Source organism: Vipera ursinii, assembly GCF_947247035.1.
Source record: "Vipera ursinii genome assembly, chromosome: 8".
NCBI classification, from domain to species: Eukaryota; Metazoa; Chordata; class Lepidosauria; order Squamata; family Viperidae; genus Vipera; species Vipera ursinii.
The window spans coordinates 16,615,827-16,640,113 of record NC_139519.1 but is presented as its reverse complement, the minus strand read 5'-3'; the positions used below and the strand labels follow the sequence as shown (position 1 = coordinate 16,640,113).

The window sequence follows — 24,287 nt, the reverse complement described above, 5'->3', positions numbered from 1 at the left end:
GAGGCAGACAGAGAGGAAGGAAGAGAAGGGAAAAGAGGGAGAGAAAGGAGGAAGGGAGGGAGGGAGGGAAGGAAGGAAGAATAGCAATAGCACTTAGACTTATATACCCCTTCACAGTGCTTTACAGCCCTCTCTAAGCGGTTTACAGAGTCCATATATTGCCCCCAACAATCTGGCTCCTCCTTTTACTGACCTCAGAAGGATGAAAGGCTGAGTCAACCTTGAGCAAGTCAGGATCGAACTCCTGGCTGTGAGCAGTGAGTTAGCCTGCAATAATGCATTCTAACCACTGCGCCACCACGGCAGCCACAACAATTGCCACAGCAAATGAACAAAGCAAAATCCCAAAATAGCTGGAGCGCCTCTTCAATTCCGTCACTGACATTGAAAAAAATCCACCATCAGTCAATTGCAAAAGGCCTCTTTACTTAGAACACCTTACATCCTGCCCCAAGACCTTTGAACACCATCGTCTAACAGCAACCTTTGCCTACTGCAGGTCCTTGGAGAAGACTCGATAGGTGGGTAACAATGCCAAATCCAGTCTAAACATCTGGCTGATTGCACGACAAACCGTAATAGCCACAGCAGCAGCTACAACAGCTGCACTAGCAAATGAACAAAATTAGGACAAAGAGTTCAGCATCCGATGAGCAAAGGCACTAAATGTGTTCTGGCACTGATTACGGTTTCTAAAAATGGCAAATGGATGGTGATGGGGCCTGCAGCGAATGCTGAGAGGGGAATTGCTAATTTTCATCCTTGCAGCAACCTGAGCTCAAACTTCAATCAATCGTGTTTGTTGTTTTTTTAAAAAAAATCCGGTCATAAACCAGCAAATAAAACAAGAAAATCCCAATTCATTAGGGTCAAAAGACAAAAAAAAATGCACCGTGTTGTAATACCACTGCATCAAGATTCATAACACAATATAAACAAACAAACAAGCACTCTGTGAATGCATCAGAAAAATAAAAGCTTCCAACTCTTCAGCCAGAACTGAAGAAGCTTCTTTGATGAGAAGCGAAACATTCTCAAGGCAAAAAAAACCCCCACAAAAGTCCAGTTGCCTTTTGGAAAAGCATCTTTGGTGCAACCATGACCTGGATGATTGAGAATCTTCATGTTGTTGTTGTTGTTAGCTGCGAAGTCGTGTCCGACCCATCACGACCCTATGGACAACATTCCTCCAGGCCTTCCTGTCCTCTACCATCTTCTGGAGTCCATTTAAGATCACGCCTCCTGCTTCAGTGACTCCATCCAGCCACCTCATTCTCTGTCATCCCTTTCTTCTTTTGCCCTCAATCTTTGCCAGCATTAGGCTCTTCTCCAGTGAGTCCTTCCTTCTCATTAGGTGGCCAAAGTATTTGAGTTTTAGCTTCAGGATCTGGCCTTCTAAAGAGCAGTCAGGATTGATCTCCTCTAGGACTGACCGGTTTGATCGCCTTGCAGTCCAAGGGACTCGCAGGAATCTTCTCCAGCACCATAGTTCAAAGGCCTCAATTCTTTGGCGCTCAGCCTTTCTTATGGTCCAACTTTCACTGCCATACATTGCAACTGGGAAGACCATAGCCTTGACTATACGCACTTTTGTTGGCAGGGTGATGTCTCTGCTTTTTAGTGTGCTGTCTAGATTTGCCATGGCTTTCCTCCCCAGGAGCAAGCGTCTTTTAATTTCTTGGCTACAGTCCCCATCTGCAGTGATCTTGGAGCCCAGGAAAATAAAATCTGTCACTACCTCCATTTCTTCCCCATCTATTTGCCAGGAATTGAGAGGGCCAGATGCCATGATCTTGGTTTTCTTAATGTTAAGTTTCAACCCAAGTTTTGCACTCTCCTTCTTCACCCGCAACAAGAGGCTCTTTAGTTCTTCTTCACTTTCTGCCATTAGAGTGGTATCATCTGCGTATCTTAGGTTGTTGATATTTCTTCCGGCAATCTTAATTCCAACTTTTGATTCATCTAGCCCTGCCTTTCTCATGATGTGCTCTGCATATAAGTTAAATAGGCAGGGCGACAGTATACAGCCTTGCCGGACTCCTTTCCCAATTTTGAACCAATCAGTGGTTCCATGTCCAGTTCTCACTGTTGCTTCTTGACCCGCATATAGGTTTCTCAAGAGACAAATAAGATGGTCTGGTACTCCCATCTCTTTAAGAACTTGCCACAGTTTGTTATGATCCACACAATCAAAGGCTTTAGCATAGTCAATGAAGCAGAAGTAGATGTTTTTCTGGAACTCCCTAGCTTTCTCCATGATCCAGCGTATGTTGGCAATTTGATCTCTAGTTCCTCTGCCTCTTCGAAATCCTGCCTGTACTTCTGGTAGTTCTCGATCCACATACTGCTGAAGTCTAGGGGCTCATCTTCCAGCGTCATATCGTTTTGACTTTTGGTACTGTCCATAGGGTTTTCATGGCAAAGATACTGGAGTGGTTTGCCATTTCCTTCTCCAGTGGATCACGTTTTGTCAGAACTCTCTGCTATGACCTGTCCGTCTTGGGTGGCCCTGCACGGCATAGCTCATAGCTTCATTGAATTACGCAAGCCCCTTCACCATGACAAGGCAGTAATCCATGAAGGGGTGAGAATCTTCATAGACATTTTCAAAGGAGGGCAGCCAAATTAGAGGACAGATTTCAGCCTGGAAATACTATAGTTGTATCCATTTATGATGGTGCTCATCACCAAAGAAAGAGGACTTTTCTGTGGCTAATCTTTCTTGCAGCTTTTCCACCACCATTCTGATGCTGTCAATCAAAAGGATCCCTAAACACACACACACACCCCACACACACACACCAGTTTCAGACAGGATAAGGGGTGCAATAGTGAAGGGAAGCAGATGGAACCATCTCCTTCTTCCTACTTAATCACTGGAGGTCTTCAGCCAGTGGTGAAGAAGGAACACACATCACTCCATGTGATGAGTTGTTTGGATTCATTGTGTCACAACTCCGAGGGTTAAACAGCAGAAAATATAAGAAAGGAAAATCAGTTGTGCGTCGGTCTCCCATCAAACTGGCCAGTCATTTTCTCCCATGCAAGCCCTGCTGAACTGAATGGTTTAGGGGTGTGTGTGTGTGTGTGTGTGTGTTGCTTATCTACAAAAATGGAATGAAACAGTCCACAGCACGTTACAGTGCTGACAAACAGCCTTAAGTCTTACTTGCTACCTCTACTCCGATTATGTATTCTGTCCATACCAAGACTTTCCACCAACGTACACTGCTCAAAAGCCATGCCATTTAAAAAAATGTTTTCCCGCCTCCAGTAAGTACTTTGTGGATGAAATCTTTTAATTTTTCTCCTTAAAAATTGTACCCTTTTTGCTATGGATCCTGGGCACAAACTCTCCCAAGTGACGCTGTCCTTAAAAGCTTTGTTGGAAAAATAATAATGCTTTTTATTATATTGTCTGCTTAATCATCTTCATTTTGCGGTTGCTTTCTTTAGTCAATGCTGCCCAATAAATAACTGGTAAGCTGAGAAGGAATTTAACCTTTCTATTAAGCATGCATGATCTTTTAAGCCAGTGTTTCTTAACTGGAAAATATGCGGGCTTCGACTCCCAGAATTCCCCAACCACCATACCGGCTAACTGGGGGAATCTGGAAGTTGAAGTCCATGCATCTCCTGGTTGACAAAGTTGGGAAAAAAACGGTCTTAAGCAAATGCAAATAATTCCGTGCTAAAGACTGGCCACAGATCTCCATAAAAATAACATTGCTCTTTACTGAAGAGAGGAGAAATGTAGGTGAAAATGCTGGCTCAGCTACTGAGACCCAGAAAGGAAAACCAATATTATAGAGGACTATTTTGGCTAGCAACCATGTGAGAGTCTTCATGTCTGGATTGCTCATCAGCTCAGTTAAAATACAAGGTCACTGAGGATGTTAAATTAACAAGATGGATGCCACTTAAACAAGGACATGTTGTTCTTCACTTCATTTCTTTATTTAGAAAATGATCAGGGCCACCTTTCTTCAATAAATAACTCTGCCGAGGCTGGTCATCAAGACAGAAGGAAAAAAAACAACCCTGCATGATAAAACTCTGTAGAACAAAGCAAAAAAACGCAATTAAAAGAATGAACAAAATATAACAAAGGCTTCGCAGGACTAACCAACAAGATAAAGGCGTACATATTGTTTTCCAACTAACATCGTGACCGTAATTTCTGGGATAATCCACAGTTGAATACTCCTCAATATTTCTCTCATTGGAAAAGACCCTGATATTGGGAAAGAGGGAAGGCAAAAGGAGAAAGGGAGGATGAGGATGAGAGGATGAGAGGATGATTAGGTAGTGTCTTGATTAGAGAGTGCCATGATTAGATGCAGTTAAAGTGAACTTGGGCAAACTCCAGGAGACAGTGGAGGACAGTGGGGCCTGGCATGCTATGCTCCACGGGGTCACAAAGAGTCAGACACAACTTAGCAATTGAACAACAACAACAGTGTTTCTACATGTCAGTCTAATTCACTCCATAATCATCTTGCTGTTCTGGTAAGGAAACCTTACCACTCACGGTACTCCACTTATGGAGTCCTATCCCCATTACCTTTCTATGACAGATAAATGTATTAGTTCACTTTAAATGTGGTAGAGAAATCCACCCACCGTGGGAGCCTTTGCTGAAGTAGAACCCCCCCTGGATATTTGCCCCCAAATCCCACCTCGAAAGAAAGAGCCCATCGCTCTTTTCATTCTGACCTGGGAGATCTTCAATTCCTAGGTTCCAGACCTAACAAAGAATCCCTCAAAATCCAAGTTAAAAGCTGTTTTAAAAGTTATTAGGTGTTTCAGTCATCAAGGGAGGCATTGGCGTGGCAACCAAATCCTCTCCTCCCCCTGTCTTACCAATCTATAGGGCACAATATATGTATGAAAAACTGTCTGCTGGGTTTTTTCACCACTCCGTAACCACAGCTCAGATCTTAAGGGATGGGAAACATTTTTGTCACCAGCCCTGAATGCAACTGCCTCCAGATCAAACACTGCACTCAACCCACATCCTGCCCTAAGGTTTTCAGAAATAGCAGACTAGCATTAAAAGAGGGTGTGGTGAATGCTCCAGAAAGCCCACCTCAGAGGTAAGAGGGACCACAAAGGCTTCCAAGACTGGGCCTATCCTCCTGAACACAAAAGGGGCAAACAAGTTGGTGCAGATCTGCCTGTGTTGTGTCTCAGTACTTGGCCATGTGGAATTCTTCAAGACTTTGGGGTGAGGGACCAAGCCACAGATTTTTGCAACTCATTCAAAAAAAATGTTTGGAATAAGAATAATGTGTTAAAATAAAATATTAGCTTTCTTATTCAGCAGTTGTATTTTGGAGACTGTAGATTGTAACGTAGTAAGGTAATTTAATGTAAAAAGAGCTCTGAGCATGGCTGATCAACTACCTCTCTTTTTTGTGGGTGCTCTGGAACTTCTGTTCCAAATGGATTGCACATATCCAGTGTAGAAAGGACACTTAAGCCAAGAACTCTAACCAACTCTGGCTTCATCAAGGCTTGGATTTCAGAACTGTGTTACTTTAAAATCCAGTTCTGCCTACTTACATGGATGCTTTGGATGGTGGCATCTACAGGCAGATGAGCACAAAAGATTGTCTCTGAAATTTCCATCATCCATGAGAAATTAATTAAAGCAGCCCATTTCCTACAACTGTATAATAGAAGGGATGTAAAACTCCATGGCAGCATTTTTCAACTGTGACAGCATGAAGAGGTGTGGACTTCAAGTCCCAGAATTCCCTAGCCAGCATGCTTTGGCTGGGGAATTCTGGGGCTTGAGGTCCACACCTCTTCATGATGCTGAGGGTGAGAAACACTATTCTATATAGGAGATGGAATGGGAGGTCACAGAAACAATAACTAATAGTAAGTCTTCTAATAGTTGTTGTTCTACTAAATTGCAGAGGCAGTAGCAGAACACTAAAACGTGTGTTTTGCAATAAAACTAAGTTAAGCATTTGAGTAGCTTTTGAATGCTTAGGCTACAACTTTAACGAGATTTTTTTTTCCTCACAGAAATCACTTCATTTCTCCCTGCAGAAGGTAGAGTTTAATATTAGTCAAAACTAAAAAAAATCCTGCCACTTCAGGCACAAGGGAAGTATACTAGTACATTTTTCTGTGCCTCAAGAGGAGATGTGGCTTGGAATGTCACTGGCACCCAGAATCAGCTGAAGATTGTTAAACATTGCCGAAAACATTAAGTTGGCAGCCGTTAGCCTGCCTAGGGATTACAAAGAGCTGTAATTATCTCAGTGGAGTCACTGTGCTTCCCATAAAATCTGCTACTTCGTGTCACAGCCCCAGTTACCAAAGTGTAAGGACTCAGCCTTATGGGACAGGCTGTCCTCAAACCACCAAAGCAGCAGTTATGGGACATTTGTTTTTGCAGTTGGTAGGCTGGAGCTGGGGCTTTATGTCCAATTTCCTTAAGTCCAGGATTACTTGGAGATCTTTGGATTTCCATGGAGTCTTGCCTGTCTACAAGGCGAAGTCCCCAAAGTGCTTTTTCAAAAGGCAACTGGACTTTGTTTTTGCTTGAAGACATTTCACTTCTCATCCAAGAAGCTTCTTGGGTTCTGACTGAACAGTGGGGAATGGAAGGATTTATATTCCTTTGCAGTCATTAGTATTCTTTCTGAGAGTCATTGTGGCCACTTGGAGGTTTATCTGTGCCCTCAGGGTCAGCTGAATAGTGCAAATGGGTGTGGAACTTTCTTAGAACTGAAGGTTCTGTGTTGTAAATACTCATATGTACAACCACAACCTGGATGACTGAGAATCTCCATAGACATACAAGATGAAGAGAAAGAGGCATAGAATCAGACTGGGATGTGGCCACTATTCACAGATAATCCTGGAGCCAGAAGGCCAGATGTACCAGTGACCATTTCCGCATTCTTTCATTAGGAATATTGAAATGGGAGTGAAAGTGTTTTCTGCTGTACAGTTCCATTCTTGTTTACCATAACTAGTCCAAGCCAACTTCCTTGATGCGGACGTGGGCAATGTATACTAAGGATTAGTGCAGATTTTGAGTCAATTCATGCTCGTTCCAAGGATAGCTCTGGACTATTCATTTCTCTTTCAGTTTATTTGCATTTTGCAAGATGGCTGCCTGAACTTTATGCTGAGCTGGATGACAGCACATCATTGATGTAGGCTGATCTCAGAAAAGTGGGCCTGACCGGATGTACTTAGACGAGAGTTCAACAAGAAATCTCAGTGTGGTAGGCTAGTATGTGCTCATAAAACCACCAATGATAGCTAGTTCTCATATGGTCACAGCCTGATAACCAGATCTGGCAGTTATCTGGCTGTTCCAAAAACAAGGAACAGAAACAATGAAACTTGTCTCTCCTAGAGTTGCTTTTAATCATGAGCAGGAGAAATATTTATAATGGCTTCTTCATCTTTCTACAATGAATCTCTTTATTTTTTCCCCATCTAGCTTGCCAGAGAGAGCTTGACTCAACCACAACTTTGTGTCAGGAATTTTAAAGAATAAGCAAGTTTCAATTTTAATATTCGCACGAATGCATGATCTCCATTTTTTTCTGACTATAAATACATATATAAATGGAATCTGCCTGTTGGCACGTAACTGGGAATTAAAAATAACCTAAAACTGTATAGCATGCAAAAAGGAGAACATATTGGGCAAAATAATACATTAAAATAAATGTGCCATATGCCATCTTATGTGCACTTGTTTAAAAATAAAGCTCTTGAAGCAAAAATAGAATGATTCAAAATTAGGATTAGATGAAGGAAACACGGAGGGAATACTAAATCTGAAAGATACATCAAACTCTATGTTTCTGAATGCAAGGAGCTGACTGTTTAGGGTCTAGGACAGGGGTAGGCAACCTTGGCTCTTTTATGACTCGTGGACTTTAACTCCCAGAATTCCCGAGCCAGCATGGCTGGCTCAGGAATTTTGGGAGTTCAAGTCCACGAGTCATAAAAGAGCCAAGGTTGCCTACCCCTGGTCTAGGACAATTCCACATGGACAACTCAGTGCAGCAACTCCGCTTGGCCAACTTGCCATGGACAACTCACTGTAGCCAACTCACGGCGGGACAACTCTCCATAGCCAATTCAACACAGGACAACTCACCACAAAAAAAGGACAGGATACTAATATCAAATAAATGGGGGGAATACAATAATTAAAGAAAGGATACAAAATGAAATGTGAATGACAAAAATTAAAATACTTTTTAAAAATTATTTTAAATACTTAAATTGAATTGTTGAATCATCCCATCACAAGTTGTCCTGCCTTGAGTTGGCTGTGGTGAGCTCACCATGGCGAGTTGGTCTCACCAAGTTGTCCCATTCTGGACTATGCCCTGTTCTCACCTAAACTGTTCTTACTGAATGTTGAACTTTGATGTTTGGTAAATGTTTACCTCTGACAATCAGTTTCTGTGCTGAGTTCTAGGTATTCTGCTACCTCTTCTGGGGTGAGAACTGTTTCCTGGTCATCGCTGAGAGATACGGGGACTGAAACTCCAGAAAGTTGGTTGTAAGGCAAGGTGGGGAAGGATTGGTTTTCATCTGGAGTCTCTTTGATCGTCTTCACAGAATCTTTATCCAGCTGCTGATTCATGAAGTCCTCTGGGGGATCAAGGTAGCATGTACAGGAGCACCTGAGAAACAGACAGTGAATGACTGGCAAATAGTTTCTCTCTTTAAATGAATGACAAAAGAACAACTCAAAATATGACAAAAGAGGCCATTTCTCTATGCTTTCAGCTAACTTTGTTTTGAGGAGCTTATACACACGTTTTGGTGCATGTGAGTGGGGAATCACAGGATTTGTGGTCTTGATTACAAACCTGAGGATACCAGGGAAGGCTGATCTAGCATCGTAGAGTCCAGATTCCTTCATGTCCTCTCACCTATGAGCATCTGAATACTAGTAACTTGGAAATGTTCGAAACCCGAGCATTGCACAAGTGGGTAAGCTCCCGTTACTTGCCCCAGCTTGTGCCAACCTAGCAGTTGGAAAGCATACGGATGCAAGTAGAGAAATAGGTACCACTTAGATGGGAGGGTAACAGAGCTCCGTGATGTCAAGCTGGCTACAAGACCACAGAAAGGTCTTTGGACAGTGCTGGCTCAGTGACTTTGAAATGGAGATGAGCACTGCCCCTAGAGTTGGCAACGACTAGCGGAGTAAAATACACAGGGACTCCTTTACCTTTACCCTTTCTCCTTCCCAGCATGTCAAGCTAGGTAGCAACCACCTGACAGTGTATCCAGCCTACCATTCTCACCTCCTTGGTCAAGTTACACATTTATAGCAGATTTCCTGAACTGAAGATCTCTTTTACAAGTCTGCCAAGAGCTGTGAATGATTTCAGAATCGGAAGCGTGCCTGGCTGAGGAATTCTGGGAGTTAAAGTCCACGAGTCATAAAAGGGCCAGGTTTGAAGACCCCTGGGCTACACCATCACTTGTAAAGTTGTCCCTCAGCCCTTGTCTCTATCTCTCCCTACCTCTAAAGAGCAGGCCAAGTTAGCAACAGCCTTTGTCACTTGCGCATCAGTACATTGTGCCTGCCACTTTACACAAACCTGAAACAAGCACCTTAAAAATAACATTCCTGTGTGAAGTCCGATAAAAGGTTCCAGGTGCTGCTACAGTTCTATTCTCAAAGAACTGGAAATAATACTTTTCCAATTATGCATTTCATTTATATCATTAGGAATATAGAATAACAGAGTGGTAAGGGACCTTGGAGGTCTTCTAGTCCAACCCCCTGCTCAGGCAGGAAACCCTATACCATTTCAGACAAATGGTTGTCCAATCTGTTCTTGAAAACTTCCAGTGTTGGAGCACCCACAACTTCTGGAGGCAAGTCATTCCACTGAATAATTGTTCTGTCAGGAAATATCTCCTCAGTTCTAGGTTGCTTCTCTCCTTGATTTCCACCCATTAGACCTCAGAACTTAAAGTCAGCATCTTGCTGGCTCACATAATGACGGGCGGAGGTGAAAATCATTCAGGCAACATAGACACTACCAGGCTGCTGTTATTGCCTAGAAGTCGTCTACTTGTTCTAACCAAACAAAACAAGCATATCACTTAGTTGAGCAGGCAGACTAGGTAGCACAAAACCTATTCAAATTTCAGCTACAGCTGCCAACTTACATTCCAAGGGACATCACACAGAAATCCACTCAACAAGACAATTCTTCGAGGAAATTAAAATGAGTCTGCTTCGTCCTTAAGATGTCTCTCTCTGCTCAAGCCCGTCTCTGAACATTTGTTGCTTGTCTTGAGTTTAGCAACATTATATGAATGCTTCTATTGGATTTTATGTAATTGCTTAACTCATGCTTTATATTTTTCCTTGGTACATCACAAAGGATTTATGCTAACCATAAGTGACTTAGAAAGATTTTTAAATCAATAAATAAAATTAAGTAACTCCATTTCCTCTCTGCTGCAAAATGCTGCAGTGTCAGAAAACCAGAGGAGATGGGGCAGTATGTTCACTTCTAAACATCTTCTAGACAGTTTTAGAGAGAAGAGCAATCAAAATAGTTGTGACGCTTCTGTTCACATATCCTTTCTGTAGATTAGAAGTATAGTTTTTAGGTTCTTATATCCCACACTCCCCTAAGATTATGTGTTCTTAAGTAGAAAGAAGTCTTTTAAAAAAAGGAACTCCCATCATTCAATCTAACAATTATAACAGAATAACAGAGCTGGAAGGGACCCTGGAGGTCTTCTAGTCCATCCACCCTAATAATATCTATTAGGGCATAAAATTCTAGTCTGGCAAGATTCTGCCATTAGAAGTAGACTAATAAAGGAGGAAGAGGGTAGAATAGCATGTTTTCAATCCAACTGGTCTTCAAGTCATAGACCTAGTGTAACACTGTGGATCTAAATTGCCTTAATGAGACAAAACATTCGCTTGGAAATAGCCATCACAGAATTTACACACGCAAGACAGATATCATGCTTTGTAAATAGAGAAGCAAGATGTAGAATCATGTGGACTTATTCTGTTTAACCTATATAATCCCAATCAGGTTTCAAAGCCGAAGAGCCAGCGCTTGTCCGAGGATGTCTCCGTGGTCATGTGGCCAGCATGACTAGATGCCAAAGGCGCACGGAACGCTGTTACCTTCCCACCGTAGCGGTCCCTATTTTTCTACTTGCATTTTTACGTGCTTTCGAACTGCTAGGTTGGCAGAAGCTGGAAAGAGTAACAGGCGCTCACTTTGTTACGCGGCACTCAGGATTCGACCCGCCAAACTGCCGACCATCTGATCGACAAGCTCAGCGTCCTAACCCACTGAGCCACCGCATCCCTCTCAATCAGATATACAGACATTGAAATTCATCTATCCAGCTCAGAGTTTAGTTCCATACTCAAGCAGCTCTTTGGGCAAGCAGACATGTTTTGCCTGCTGAACAAAAGGGGCCAGCGTTTTATGCGAAATAGGATCTATCCCCCTTTTCCCCTTATTTAAGTGTATCTGTAATCTTGGGATCATCTGAACTACTTGACTTACCAGCCTGTTCTTCTCCATGACCAGAAAGCAAAGTTTGGGACATGCGCAGGAGCCTGATGTCAAAGATAGGAGAAACCCCAGAAAATGGACCTCCGCCACTCCCATTACACAAACCCTACTCTGCTCTCCTTCACAACCAAATGAATTTTCAACAGAGCAGTCAATTATTGTGTAATTGCCCATAAATTTAAAATGACACCAAAATTATTTCATGCAAGATCCAAGGACAACGTTTTTTCTCTACGTAAATGTGGGATTCAAAGGGGCAGCAAAAAAAAAAGGATGGAGTCAGCTGATATTTCACTAATGGATTGATTTACTTGCCTGGAATGATAATTGCCCATTTACTTAAATAGCTGGGCACTTGTACAGAGGGCTGCCCTGTCCAATGAGAAATGGTCCCTTCTAGCCAGGCACGGATTCATCCCATGATTTGTAGCTTTTTAAGTGCAAAATAGGGAGACAGGATAGTTGGGATTCATTTCCCAACCACATTTGTTCCTGCCACCCCGATGATCCATCATAGTGGGTGCCTGTGAATAATATGCAAAGTATGTAGATTTGCCTACTTGGTGCTAGAGGAAGTAGCAGGCAATTTATTCTAGCATCTGGCACAACCAGAAGATGAGTCAGCATACGGTGAACTCTGAGTTTGCTGCAAGGTGGCTCTCTATTAAAAGTTAGATGAGAAGCAGAAGAGACACTGTTCGGTGGGGAGTTGCAAGCCAACCACCATCTTGCGAATTCTCACCTGAGCAAAAGAACGGAGTTGAAGTGTTGGGTCATCAGTTGTTAGCCTAACTCAGGGGTGTCGAACTCGCAATGTTGCATGACGTGTCGCGATGTATCGTGACTTTTCCCCCATTGCTGGCAATGGGGTGGGTGTGGTTTTGGCGTGATGCATCCGGCCCGCGGGCTGGCAATTTGACATCCCTGGCCTAACTGACTGGGAGGGAAAGTGTTTTAAAAACGATGTCTTCTTAGTGCTCTTTAACAGAGTTAGTAACAGAAGAACAGAGCTGGAATGGACTTTGGAGATCTTCTAGTCCAGCTCCCTGCTCAGAGCTTGGTGGTTTGCATGTAGACGTTTCGTTACCAAACTAGGAAACATCATCAGTGCCAATGAGGTTTGCTCCCTGTATGTACTACAGTAGCTTGCCTGCCATTGTTGGTGGGGATGTGGGTTTCTCCTTGATTAGCTCCTCCTCCTTTACCAGGGAGAAAACAACGCCCTCTACAACACTGGTAAGGCAAGACACTGTATATACAAGGCGTTAACCCCACACTCATAGCACTGATGATGTTACCTAGTTAAGTAATGAAACGTCTGGAAGCAAACCACCAAGTTCAGAGAGCACCGAGAATTCCCATAATTTAATCCTGACCTACAGATATTCACTTCTATTGACATCTTAATTCAAGTTCTTTTTTAAAAAAACACATTAATTTGGTACTTGGTTTTAAAATGCAATCGGTAATATTTAGGATCCTGCTTCAGAGTATTTATTCATTGCTGTGCGTTCTACACTGCTTCAGTATGAAATAATCCAGCATTTCTGAGGCTTACATCCTCTTAATGTACCGTACAAGGTAGAATGAGGATTGCAGAAAGAGGCTCTGAGATGAAGATAAACAACCCAAATATTCAGTCTTACTCTTGCTTGGTGCTGGAATCTTTGACAGCTTGAAAACCGGGTGGGACAGGAGGAGGCGGTGGCAGTGAAGTGCCGTTTTGTGAACTGCACAGCGAGAACTTGGAAGAGCTGTAGGTTTTTAGCACCTTTTTTGCCCTCCCTAAGAAGGAACAAAAAGAGAAAAAAAGGTCAACAAGCTGCAACTTTTCCACCATCCTCGCTTCATATTTGTCAGCTGGCTCAAACAATCAGCTCCCTTGCTGATACCCAAATCAAAATAAACCCTTCCACTTTTGTGTCTTTAAATTACTACTATTATTCATGTATAATGCACTTTGCCAAAAGGATCAAAACGAGCAGTGCACAATGGCTTAAAACACTATTTAAAAGGAGTAAACAGTACAGGAGCACATACAATAATAATAATAATAATAATAATAATATAATAATAATAATAATAATAATAATAATAATAATAATAATAATAATAATAATAATAATAATAATAATAATAATAATAATAGGTTGGGAAATACGCAAACACACACACACACACAAATCATTGGATAAGCATATGAATTGGTTTGCTTCCTTTCCACCTGCAGCAAATGAGAGATGAGCCAACTTGTAGAAAACTGCAAACGTGCTTCCCCTGGAAGTCTCATTAAATAGTGACCCAAAGCCTCTCTGGGTGGGTAGGTCCAATCCAGATTAGGATAAATCTCACAAGTCCATCAAAGAAAGAAGGGGAGAGGTTCAAATAAATGCCAACTGGGTTTTGGACAAACTGATCAGGCACATAGGTTTCTACAGCGATGGGAGAAAGATTAAAACCATAACACTTTATAGCATTACTCACAAGCTGGCTTCTACCATTAGGCATCTTCCGTAGGTCACAATTGTAGAGAAGATGACCATAGAGGCTCAAGAAATGGAGGGAAAGATAGCACAGGCTATAACTTATCTGCCATTGCTTGCTTGTTTGCTAAAGTAGATACAGTACCTTCCTTGATTTTTAAACCAGGGAACTCTCCCCTCACCACCACCACCCCACCACCACCACCACCCCCAAGATCAATCCTGTCACAAATCAGGTCTGTCCATTATGTGCTCAGATCTGGACTTCAGCACGTAACTGGTGCTAAATAAGTTTTAAATCAAAAGAAGAAGAAGGAAAAAATGGGAGTCGTGCCTCATGAAGATTTTCTTTGCTTGTGATATTTAGGCTGAAATCACACATGCATTTTTAAACTGCTTTAATTAGCACTCCTACATGTCAATTAAGGTGTGTTGTCACCATTTCCAAGTTCTGTTATCCCTGTTTTAGAAGGCACCAGGAAGAGATATTCCCTTGGCTATTCTACATCAGATGCTGACCCCAGATGCTTCGTTACCTGCCCAGCCCTCCTGCAACACCCTGATGCAGTCCCCCGAGTATGTCTCAAATTGGTGTTAACTGCTGCTGTCTTTTCTCCCTATCTTTCTATTGGTCACCTAAATAAACAAGGTCAAGGGAAAGCCCTGTCAGTTTCCCTGGACAAGAAAGAAGCAGCTTGTTGGTAGAGGTCTGCACCAATGACAACATCTGACCATGTTCTTCAACCATGTTTGGAACTGGAACGGGAGACAATCTAGGCTCAGCACTTGTTCACACAGTTAGCTGTCCTCCAAATGTCCAGACTGGAGCTCCTAAGAAGCAGATGGAAGTCGGGACTTCTCTTAGGTTCTCTAGCATTGATTTGCCCCAGGTTATAAATGCAAAAACAACAACAACAAAAACCCAACAACTGTGGATTCTACCGTCTGGCCCTCTTGAGTGTTCTTTCCCAAGGAAAAAGATAATCATCTTCTAAGGAAATACATTTGTGAATACAAGCCTGAGACATTTCCTTAGCTTCCTTATCAGCAGAAGGAAATAAAATATGAAATATGTTAAATGGCGTGTGTAGGTAGGCAACTAGTATTAGAGCAATGATTTGGTCCGTTCTGCTGCTTCTGGCTGGGCTTTTGATTTGGCACCAGATTACTCAAAGAAGCCCTTTCCTCTCTTGATGGCTGCCCGTGGAACTCGTCAACAGAGACCTTTTTAACCTGTCCCTTGCATCGGTGGGTCAGTAAAAGAGTCCAGCTTTGTTTTAGCTTTTCAACAAAACTCTGAAGATTCTATTATTCTTGTTGATTTATGAACCACTCATTTTCTCATATCATTATCCTGATGGACTCTTTGGATCTTACCCTTAAATGCATCTTAAACATAATTTGGATTTGTCATTGTCTTCTTCATGGATGCATGGATGGATGCATGGACAAACAGGTATGTTCACTTTCCAGTGTATGGCTGGGAGAGAGTGACTAGCCCAAAGTCACCCAGTTGGCTCCCATGCTCCAGGTGGGATTAGAACTGGGTCTCCCACTCCAGCAACTTAACCATTGTACCACACTGCCTGCAACCTGAAAGAGTAAATTGCAAGGGCAGCTTCATTGCTTGATTATCCTGCAAATAGAAACTGGTCTTTCATCGGGGCATTTGAGCACTTCAAGAGCACACACAACACAAACTAGCATCACAACTATTTGTAAAGCCCTTTTGGGAGTCACACCATCCAATCCTTTCTTCCAGAATACCCAACTTGGCCAGATTGGCTGTTCATCATAGACACAACTTCATGAATAACTGAGAAGGATCTATGGACACAGGATACTTGGAAAAGATGTGATGGAGGCCTTGTGCATACATTACAAGGAAAGTCCTCATCAGCAGTAATGCCGGTGCCTCATTAAGCATTTGAAAGGGCTTCCCAGTGGCCTCTTGGTTGGAGAGTCAGCTTGTCGGCTCAAGGCTCATCTGGCAATCAGAATCCCATAATGAAGCAATGGCAGCAAAGCACAGAAGTACACAAGGAGTTGCATACATTTAGCACCAGAGCAGACTATATAAACACACTGTTCAAATAGTACCTAATAGTCTTACCTTCGCTTTTAGGGCTCTTTAAAGCTGAACTATTGAGAATCGGGCCAGTATTTAAACACCAGAGTTCAACAAACATTGAAGAGGAAGAAACCTTGGGGTTTTTTTTCAGAGCATACAAGCTTTGCATTTAGATATGTTCAACAATCCCATGGAAGTTTTGCTTCCTGATCATTTTCTTTTGGTGTAGGTAGAAAAGGAAAGCCTTCCTTCCTTCCTTAATAATAATAATAATAATAAGTTGGAAGGGACCTTGGAGGTCATCTAGTCCAACCCCCTGCTAAGGCAGAAAACCCTATACCATTTCAGACAAATGGCTGTCCAGTCTCTTCTTAAAAACTTCCAGTGTTGGAGCATTCACCACTTCTGGAGGCAGGTTGTTCCACTGGTTAATTGTCCTCACTGTTAGCAAGTTTCTCCTTAGTTCTGGGTTGCTTCTCTCCTTGACTAGTTTCCATCCGTTGCTTCTTGTCCTGCCTTCAGGTAGTTTGGAGAATAGCTTGGTTCCCTCTTCTTTGTGGCGGCCCCTGAGATATTGGAACATGGCTATCCTGTCCCCCCTCGTCCTTCTCTTCATTAAACTACTAAACTAGTAAACTTCCTTCCTTCCTTCCTTCCTTCCTTCCTTCCTTCCTTCCTTCCCTTCCTTCCTTCCTTCCTTCCATCCATCCATCCAACTTATGGAGAACTGATTATCACGAATGGCCTACAAATCATTGGCACGTGTTTATGAACTTCTTGAGGGATATAGGTAGATGTCCTGTACAGTTAACTACCTAGCATTCTTCAGTCATCTTGATTTTTTTACACTTTCCTTCAATGAGCATCTTTCTTGGATACCTATTCTAGTCAGGTAGCAGAAGGCAGCAAGGGAGGCAGGCAATGGATGGAAGTCCTTGATCACCTTGCAACAAGAGCCTTGGTGGAGCAGTGGGCTAATGCCTCCTTAAGTAACACCAGCTGCCTGCAATTAGTGCAGGTTCGCATCCCACCAGGCTCAAGGTTAACTCAGCCTTCCATCCTTCCGAGGTAGGTAAAATGAGGACCCAGATTGTTGGGGGCAATTAAGCTGACTTTGTAATAATGCCGCTTGGGGGTGTGTGTGTGAAAACCCTAATAAGCAGGCATATACATAGAATGAAGGCTACTGCTAAGTTTGTAAGCCGCCCTGAGTCTTTGGAGAAGGGCGGGATATAAATGGAATTAAATAAATAAATAAATAAATAAATAAATAAAATAATTAAAGTAGCACAAGAACAATCTGAGAATGAGGTAAAGAAATAGAAAGTGATTTCATATCCTCTCCCACAAGCTGTCAAAGATTCAGGGGGGAGGAAAAAAGTGGTTGCCTGAGCAATCCGGAATTAACCATTAAGCAAAGTAAACACAGGCTTAGGGCACCAGGAAAGAAGCAAGGCACCACAGAAATTACTTCTCCTGTCCTTAATTTTTTCACCGCAATGCTCAACTTTGGTTTTCAGCATTTCTTGAGGATGATTAATAGAAAAAGTGGCTTCTCTACAGGCAAAATCACATGGAGATGTGGTAATAAAGCATCCAGGGTACCAGAATGAATAAAAAAACGTTCGATGAGCCTGAGTTTAAAATGATTTTTCTCTCCTCCCTCTCCAAAAGAAACATTAAAGAGGGGGGGGGAAAGTCCTGTCATCCTTTTCTATTAAAATATTTCCAGTTGAATCTAAGATGACTGTCCTATTTTTAAAAAAGAAAGAAGGAAAGAATCTGGGGGAAAACTGGATATCCAGTGATGCTCTGCTGCTCTCTGCTGGAATGTAGAGAGAGAGAGAGAGTCAGCTTAGAAGGACACCCAGTAAGAAGAACGCTTACAAAAACAAGACATGTGGTGGCATTATTTTAAAAGTCCCACCACGGTATCTTTACTTGAACTAGCCAACAGCTTTGCAGAGTTTCAGAATTTTAAATCAGATTGCAAAGCACTAAAGCCAGGGATGACAGTAGGAAAAATTAGAAGTACGCCAAATATGACTTTTTTTAACATTTCTTTTTTTATTTTTTCCCCACTTAAACTTGGTTTGTCTCATGTTTACATCTGTGAAGGCATTTTTTTTAAAGTTCCATTTTAAAATAGTTATTTTTTTAATCCTACCTTATATTTTTTAATAAACAATTGACGGAGAATATATTGAACACTCCGTCTTCATCCTATTTTCCCCACAACAACCCTGTGAGGTGAGTTGGCCTGAGAGAGAGAGTGACTGAGCCAAGGTCACCCAGCCAGCTTTTATGGCTAAGGCAGGACTAGAACTCACTGTCTCCTGGTGATTGGCCCAAGGTCACCCAGCCGACTTTCATGCCTAAGGCAGGACTAGAATTCACAGTCTCCTGGTAATTGGCCCAAGATCATCCAGCTGGCTTTCATGGAACTATAATTTATGGTCTCCCAGTTTTTAGCCTGATGTCTTAACCACTAATCCAGAGGTAGGCAACCTTGGCTCTTTTATGACTCGTGGACTTCAACTCCCAGAATTCCTGAGCCACCATGGTTCAGCTTGGAAACCTCTCCCTTTCCCCTCAGCATGGCTGGCTCAGGAATTCTGGGAGTTGAAGTCCACGAGTCATAAAAGAGCCAAGGTTGCCTACCCCTGGACTAGACCAAGCTGGTTCTATCATGCATACATTCATTTTCTTACCCCATACTCAGGCACATACATACACTACGCACCCCAATTTTCTAGAGCAAAGCATTATTCAATGTTGTTAAAACTAACATCAGTTAATAATGGGTAACTTAGAAATAAATTTAACTGTTATAACATGTAGATTGTGGTACATCATCTTGCAATCTCAAGAGTTTTTCTAAACCATCTTTTAAGCTGGAAAACCATACCACCAAATATAGGGGAAACATTTGGAAAGACAGTTGGGTTTCAGTTTGCATTTTGGTTCCCTGACTAAAGCCAGGTTAGTGGTTCTATTGCACCAATCAGAAATGGGGCTTATTGCACTGGCTTTCTCTCTGAGTGGCTTCTCTGACAAGAGCTGAAAAGTAATCTTTCCCCAATAACAAGCTTGCATCTGGAATGCAAATTTCCTTCCATTTTTTCCCAGAAGGCGTATGTGAAAATGAAATATTAAAGACCATACTAAGGACATGTCAAACTTTCTCTTTGAGCAAATTGGTTTCTGAAATACTAGTGGCTCCTTTTCTCCCCTATTTGCCTCCATATCTAGGCTTGTGAGATGAAAAAGGTGGCCATTCTTTCAGCAGATGGAAAGGGAAAAATAGGGGACAGAAAGTGGGATAAGTAATTGCATGTGAACACAAAGGTGACAGAAACTCAGCATGACCAGCCAAGCTTACATCTGTCAGGATCTAAGTGTTTAAAGAGATCTCACCTGGAAGAACTAAGTGCCTATTATACCTGATTATGTCCCTAAGCAGCAGAGGGCAATCACATGAGCCAAGGACCACGTTAAATGCATTGTCCTGAGTCCCCACCATATTCGTGTCATTTCTTCCGATATATGAGAAGAATGAGCCGTGGTGGTGCAGTGGTTAGAATGCAGTACTGCAGGCTAACTCACACTGCTCACTTCAGGAGTTCGATCCTGAACGGCTCAAGGTTGATTCAGCCTTCCATCCTTCCGAGGTCGGTAAAATGTGGACCCAGATTGTTGGGGGCAATACACTGACTCTGTAAATCACTTAGAGCAGATTCTAAAGCACTGTAAAGTGGTATATAAGTCTACGTGCTATTGCTATTGCTATATATAAGACTTAAAGACGACTCAGCCTAGCCTTCTATCTTACTGAAGTCAGTTCAAACAAGTCATGACAAGGTCTTAGAAATCAAATAGTGGATTCCAGTCTAACAAAATGTTTACAACTGATTGGGTCTTTGCCCCAAACCGTGAAACAAGTTTCTTCTCCTACCATTGACTCTTGGATGCTTTCCAGAACTAACAACACTTCTTGGGCTACTAGGGTTGCTCCAATCTGCTGAGAATCCTGATGGGGACATGGGTGTGCTGTGCACCTGTTGCAGCTCTGAAAGAGAAAGGGATGTTTATGAGACTATGTGCTTGTCAGATCAACCTGAATTCATGCCGTTAACAATGATCAACCATCAACCTAGGATGATCCAGATACTGAAGTTATTACTTGTCCAGGAAGATAATCCAAGTCATAAATCTGCTGGGTGAAAGGAAACTGCTGCCCAGGAAACTGAAGATTTGGGGGCCACACTTGGTGACCTTCAGCACTTTCCAGTGAGAGGAACATGAGCTACTTCGGTCAAATTCCATATGGTCCACAACGAGGTGAAAAAGCCTTCAATGAAATGTAATAGATGGGCAAAGTCTAGCCAGCCCTTACAAACACATTCCTGCAAAATGTCAGATGGTATGCATTTCAAGGTCCCACCAAAGGAGATTCTGAGCATAAGAAATAGGGGGTGGTGGTGTCATTTCTATGCAATCGTGTGAGTAAATGCATGTTCCTGAGTAGGCATAGACCTTTATGGGTCCTACACATGCACAAAACTTACTTCCTTAAAGGCTCTGACATGGTAGAGATGACCATGAAAGCCAAAGCTGTAACAGGCTCCCCAGATAGAGATGCTCTTTGAGCTGGCAAGTTAATTTCCAAGGAACTCAGCCCTTGCTGTGTCCTTAACAGAGGCGACGCTTTGCTCTGCATCGCTCCTGGCAATTAGCAGCTGCAGCAAGCAAATGAGGCTTTCTATTACATTCCACAAAAGCCACGGCATTAAATCTGTACCTGAACTTTGGAGATAATTCAAGTAGGTCCCCTTGCAAAGAGGAAGCAGGGGGGAGAGATACAACAGCCAAGGGGAGTCAGGGGTTTTTCCATCTCCTGGCTACCTGCAGAAATTCGATTGACATTTAGACCAGTGCCCTCCTCTCTTTCATGATCTCGTGGGTGAAGGTAACAATCAGTGAAAGCGCCCCTGACTTTCTGAGTTGAATGAAACTTCTCGCAGACTCCTAACTGGTTCAAGAAGTGAACGGACAGGAAGCGGGTAATAAGGATTTCATTTCCCCAGTGGAGAGATGCATAGTGTATGGGCATCCCTTCCGCAAAGATGCGCATTGGCACCCAAGCTTTTTCACTTATTTGGAGCTGAGCAGCTGAAGTAATTAAACTGCAGATGATATCAACTTATTTGGGGCAGTAAAAGAGAAGGGAAAGAGTGCCAAGAGCTCCCAAGGGGTGGAGAGTGGCTGATTAGTACAATGCAATGCGAAGTCACGCACATTTGATTAAAAAAACAACAACCTCAATTTCAGATGCATACTAATGGAATCTCAGATGGCAATAGTGACTGGCCACAAAAGGGATATTGGAGCTATGGTGTAGAAGTAAATGCAGATGACAGTCCAATGCATAGCCTTGGTGGGAAAAACAATAGGCACATTTCACTCTAGGAATCCTTAGGAAGGAAATTGAAATGAGAACTAACATAGCAAATAATGATGATGATGATGATAATTAATAACAATAATAATAATAGTTGGAAGGGACCTTGGAGGTCATCTAGTCCAACCCCCTGTTCAGGCAGAAAACCCTATACCATTTCAGACATATGGCTGTCCAGTCTCTTCTTTAAAATTTCCAGTGTTGGCGCATTCACAGCTTCTGGAGGCAGGTTGTTCCACTGATTAATTATTCTAACTGTCAGGAAGTTTCTCCTTAGTTCCAGGTTGCTTCTCTCCTTGGTCAGTTTCCATCCGTTGCTTCTTCTCCTGCCTTCAGGTGCTTTGGAAAACAGCTTGACTCCCTCTTCTTTGGGTCAGCCCCTGAGATATTGGAACACTGGTATCCAGTCCTCCCTCGTCCTTCTCTTCATTAAACTAGACAGACCCAATTCCAGCAACCGTTCCTTCTATGTTTTAGCCTCCAGTCCCCTAATCATCTTTGTTGCTCTTCTCTGTACTCTTTCTAGAGTATCAACATCTTTTTAATGTGATGAGATTGCAGCTGGAATGACATTTGTGATCATTACACCTCAAAAAGGATATTGTAGAGCTTGACTGGGTACAGAAAAAGATCGTTAAAGTTTATTCGGGCTACAGCAGGTCTTTTATTAGAAAATACTGTAGCATTAAGTCTCTAGGCTAAAAATGACATTAACCATATATAAAATCCTACATACATGAAAAGATGGATAGAGATATGTTTCAGAATCTGGGATCATCAACTGAATCTGAACTGGCATGATTTGGACTGCTATTTTAGAAAAATGTTTATTCATTTGCAAAACTGGTATATTGATTCCATCATTAAGTGGATGGAGGTGGTGATGTCAGTTTGGATTTCTTTCAAGGAAGCAATAGCCAGAGACTGCTTAAGATAAGCATCAGTTATTCGGGGAACGGGCTTTGCCTTACCCTTTTTGTCATATTTGGCCCAGGATCCTCTGATGGTACGATTTGGGGACAGAGAACCAGCTGCCTTCCATGGCCCTTGTTGAGTTCTTCCTTGGCCACTGGCACGATCAGTCCTCAGGTTCTGACTACCGTGAGACATGAGCTCACCAGCCTGTGTTAACGCCATACTTTGTAGGCTGGGATTGGAAAGGTATGGCAGAGAACTGTAGAATGTCTTGAGATCTTTGGCTGGAAGGCTCACGCGCAAAGCTCCATGTGGGCTACTGTTGCTGCTATCAGGCACCAAAGGAACAGTCTGGATTCGTGACCCTTGACTCTGCCTATCAAAGGACACCGCTGTGGGGATGAAGACACAAAAGGAAAAAAGAGTTGCCTGTGATTTTCTGACTTTGCAGTCAAATCCCTACAGTAGTGAACAACTAATTGGCAGAATTGATATGGCCCAATCCATACTGTACAAGGCATATACAAAAATGAGGAGAAGGTCAAAAATGAGAGAAGGTCAAAGAATGCAGAAGAAGAAGAAGAAGAAGAAGAAGAAGAAGAAGAAGAAGAAGAAGAAGAAGAAGAAGAAGAAGAAGAAGAAGAAGACCACCATTAAATATATTTGCTGCATGTAAATATTATAATATTTATTTATTTTCTTGAAAACCATATATCAATTCATTCGTTTTTATAGGAAGGTGCTGGTGCAAAAGGAGTCACAGAATGCCCATGTTCTGCCTCTTCCATCGCCTTTTTTGGAGAAAGGATCTCCACTTTGAGGGATTATTTCATTTCATTTCATTTCATTTATTAAATTTGTATACCGCCCTTCTCCCAAAGGACTCAGGGCGGTGAACAGGGCACATATAAATAGAAAATACAAAAATTAAAAGAGAATTAAATAATTAAATTAATTAAATATGCAAGAACAAACAGAGGAAGAGGCTTTTCCTACACCTTGGAGAGTATCCAGCCCATAAGGGTAGCATGCTGGGGAGAAGCCCAGACTTTCTGCAAGGTTTAGCTCCCCCAGACCTGTTCTAGATTCAGTTTCAATAGGACAACTTTTGCATGGAGTGTTGTATAGAAGAATTACCCAAGCAATATAACAGGTAATTGCCTTGCACACTAAATCTGTTACTGGCTTTATGCCGCTGTTCTTGAGTTTTGTATGCACATTCTTTGATTTTATCTGGACCTCCATAACTACCCCACAAGCTTAATTAAAAGAGGGCAATATAATAAAGATAGAAACAAGACTTTCAACGTGGAATGAAGAAGAAGAAGAAGAAAGTGTATACTAGATTTGTGGAATTCTTGGCTGTCTTTGGATTCCATCCATAGAAGTTGGCTACTGAGGCTGCTGCTGGTGCTATAATTCTTGGAACCAGATGTGGATTTCCATGTATTTGAAAGCCAAGGGGAATCACTGGGGTCTACCCTGTAGTCGAGGGGAAAATACACATAACTTCACTTACATGGTTCAAGATGATAGGTTTGACAGTTATTTCTTGCCCGGCCAAAGCAAAATAAGCTAACATCAGAAGAACCTATTATCCTAATGAGAGACAAATGTAAACCAGGCTTCCTTTCCCAAAGAGACTACTGTCCAGCACGTTGAATAGCAGGGAGAAGAAACATACACAACAATTAAACAATCATTTTACTGTAAGCAGGACAGACATTGATAAACAGTAGTTGCTGGAATTCTATCATAATGGCTCTTAACTTTTCTTCAGTAAAACTACG

At 42.2% G+C, this 24,287-nt stretch overlaps 1 protein-coding gene across 1 annotated transcript in view; it reads right to left on the bottom strand.

Annotated features, from left to right (window-relative positions):
• ROBO4 (roundabout guidance receptor 4) overlaps positions 1–24,287 on the bottom strand; it is a 46,738-nt gene that overhangs the window by 7,096 nt on the left and 15,355 nt on the right. The window contains exons 9-13 of the mRNA XM_083368863.1: positions 23,840–23,979; positions 22,554–22,889; positions 20,077–20,190; positions 13,214–13,352; positions 8,436–8,675 (exon numbers count right to left, since the gene is read on the bottom strand). Coding sequence (XP_083224989.1) covers positions 8,436–8,675; positions 13,214–13,352; positions 20,077–20,190; positions 22,554–22,889; positions 23,840–23,979 — 969 coding nt within the window. The remainder of the gene's footprint in view (positions 1–8,435; positions 8,676–13,213; positions 13,353–20,076; positions 20,191–22,553; positions 22,890–23,839; positions 23,980–24,287) is intronic.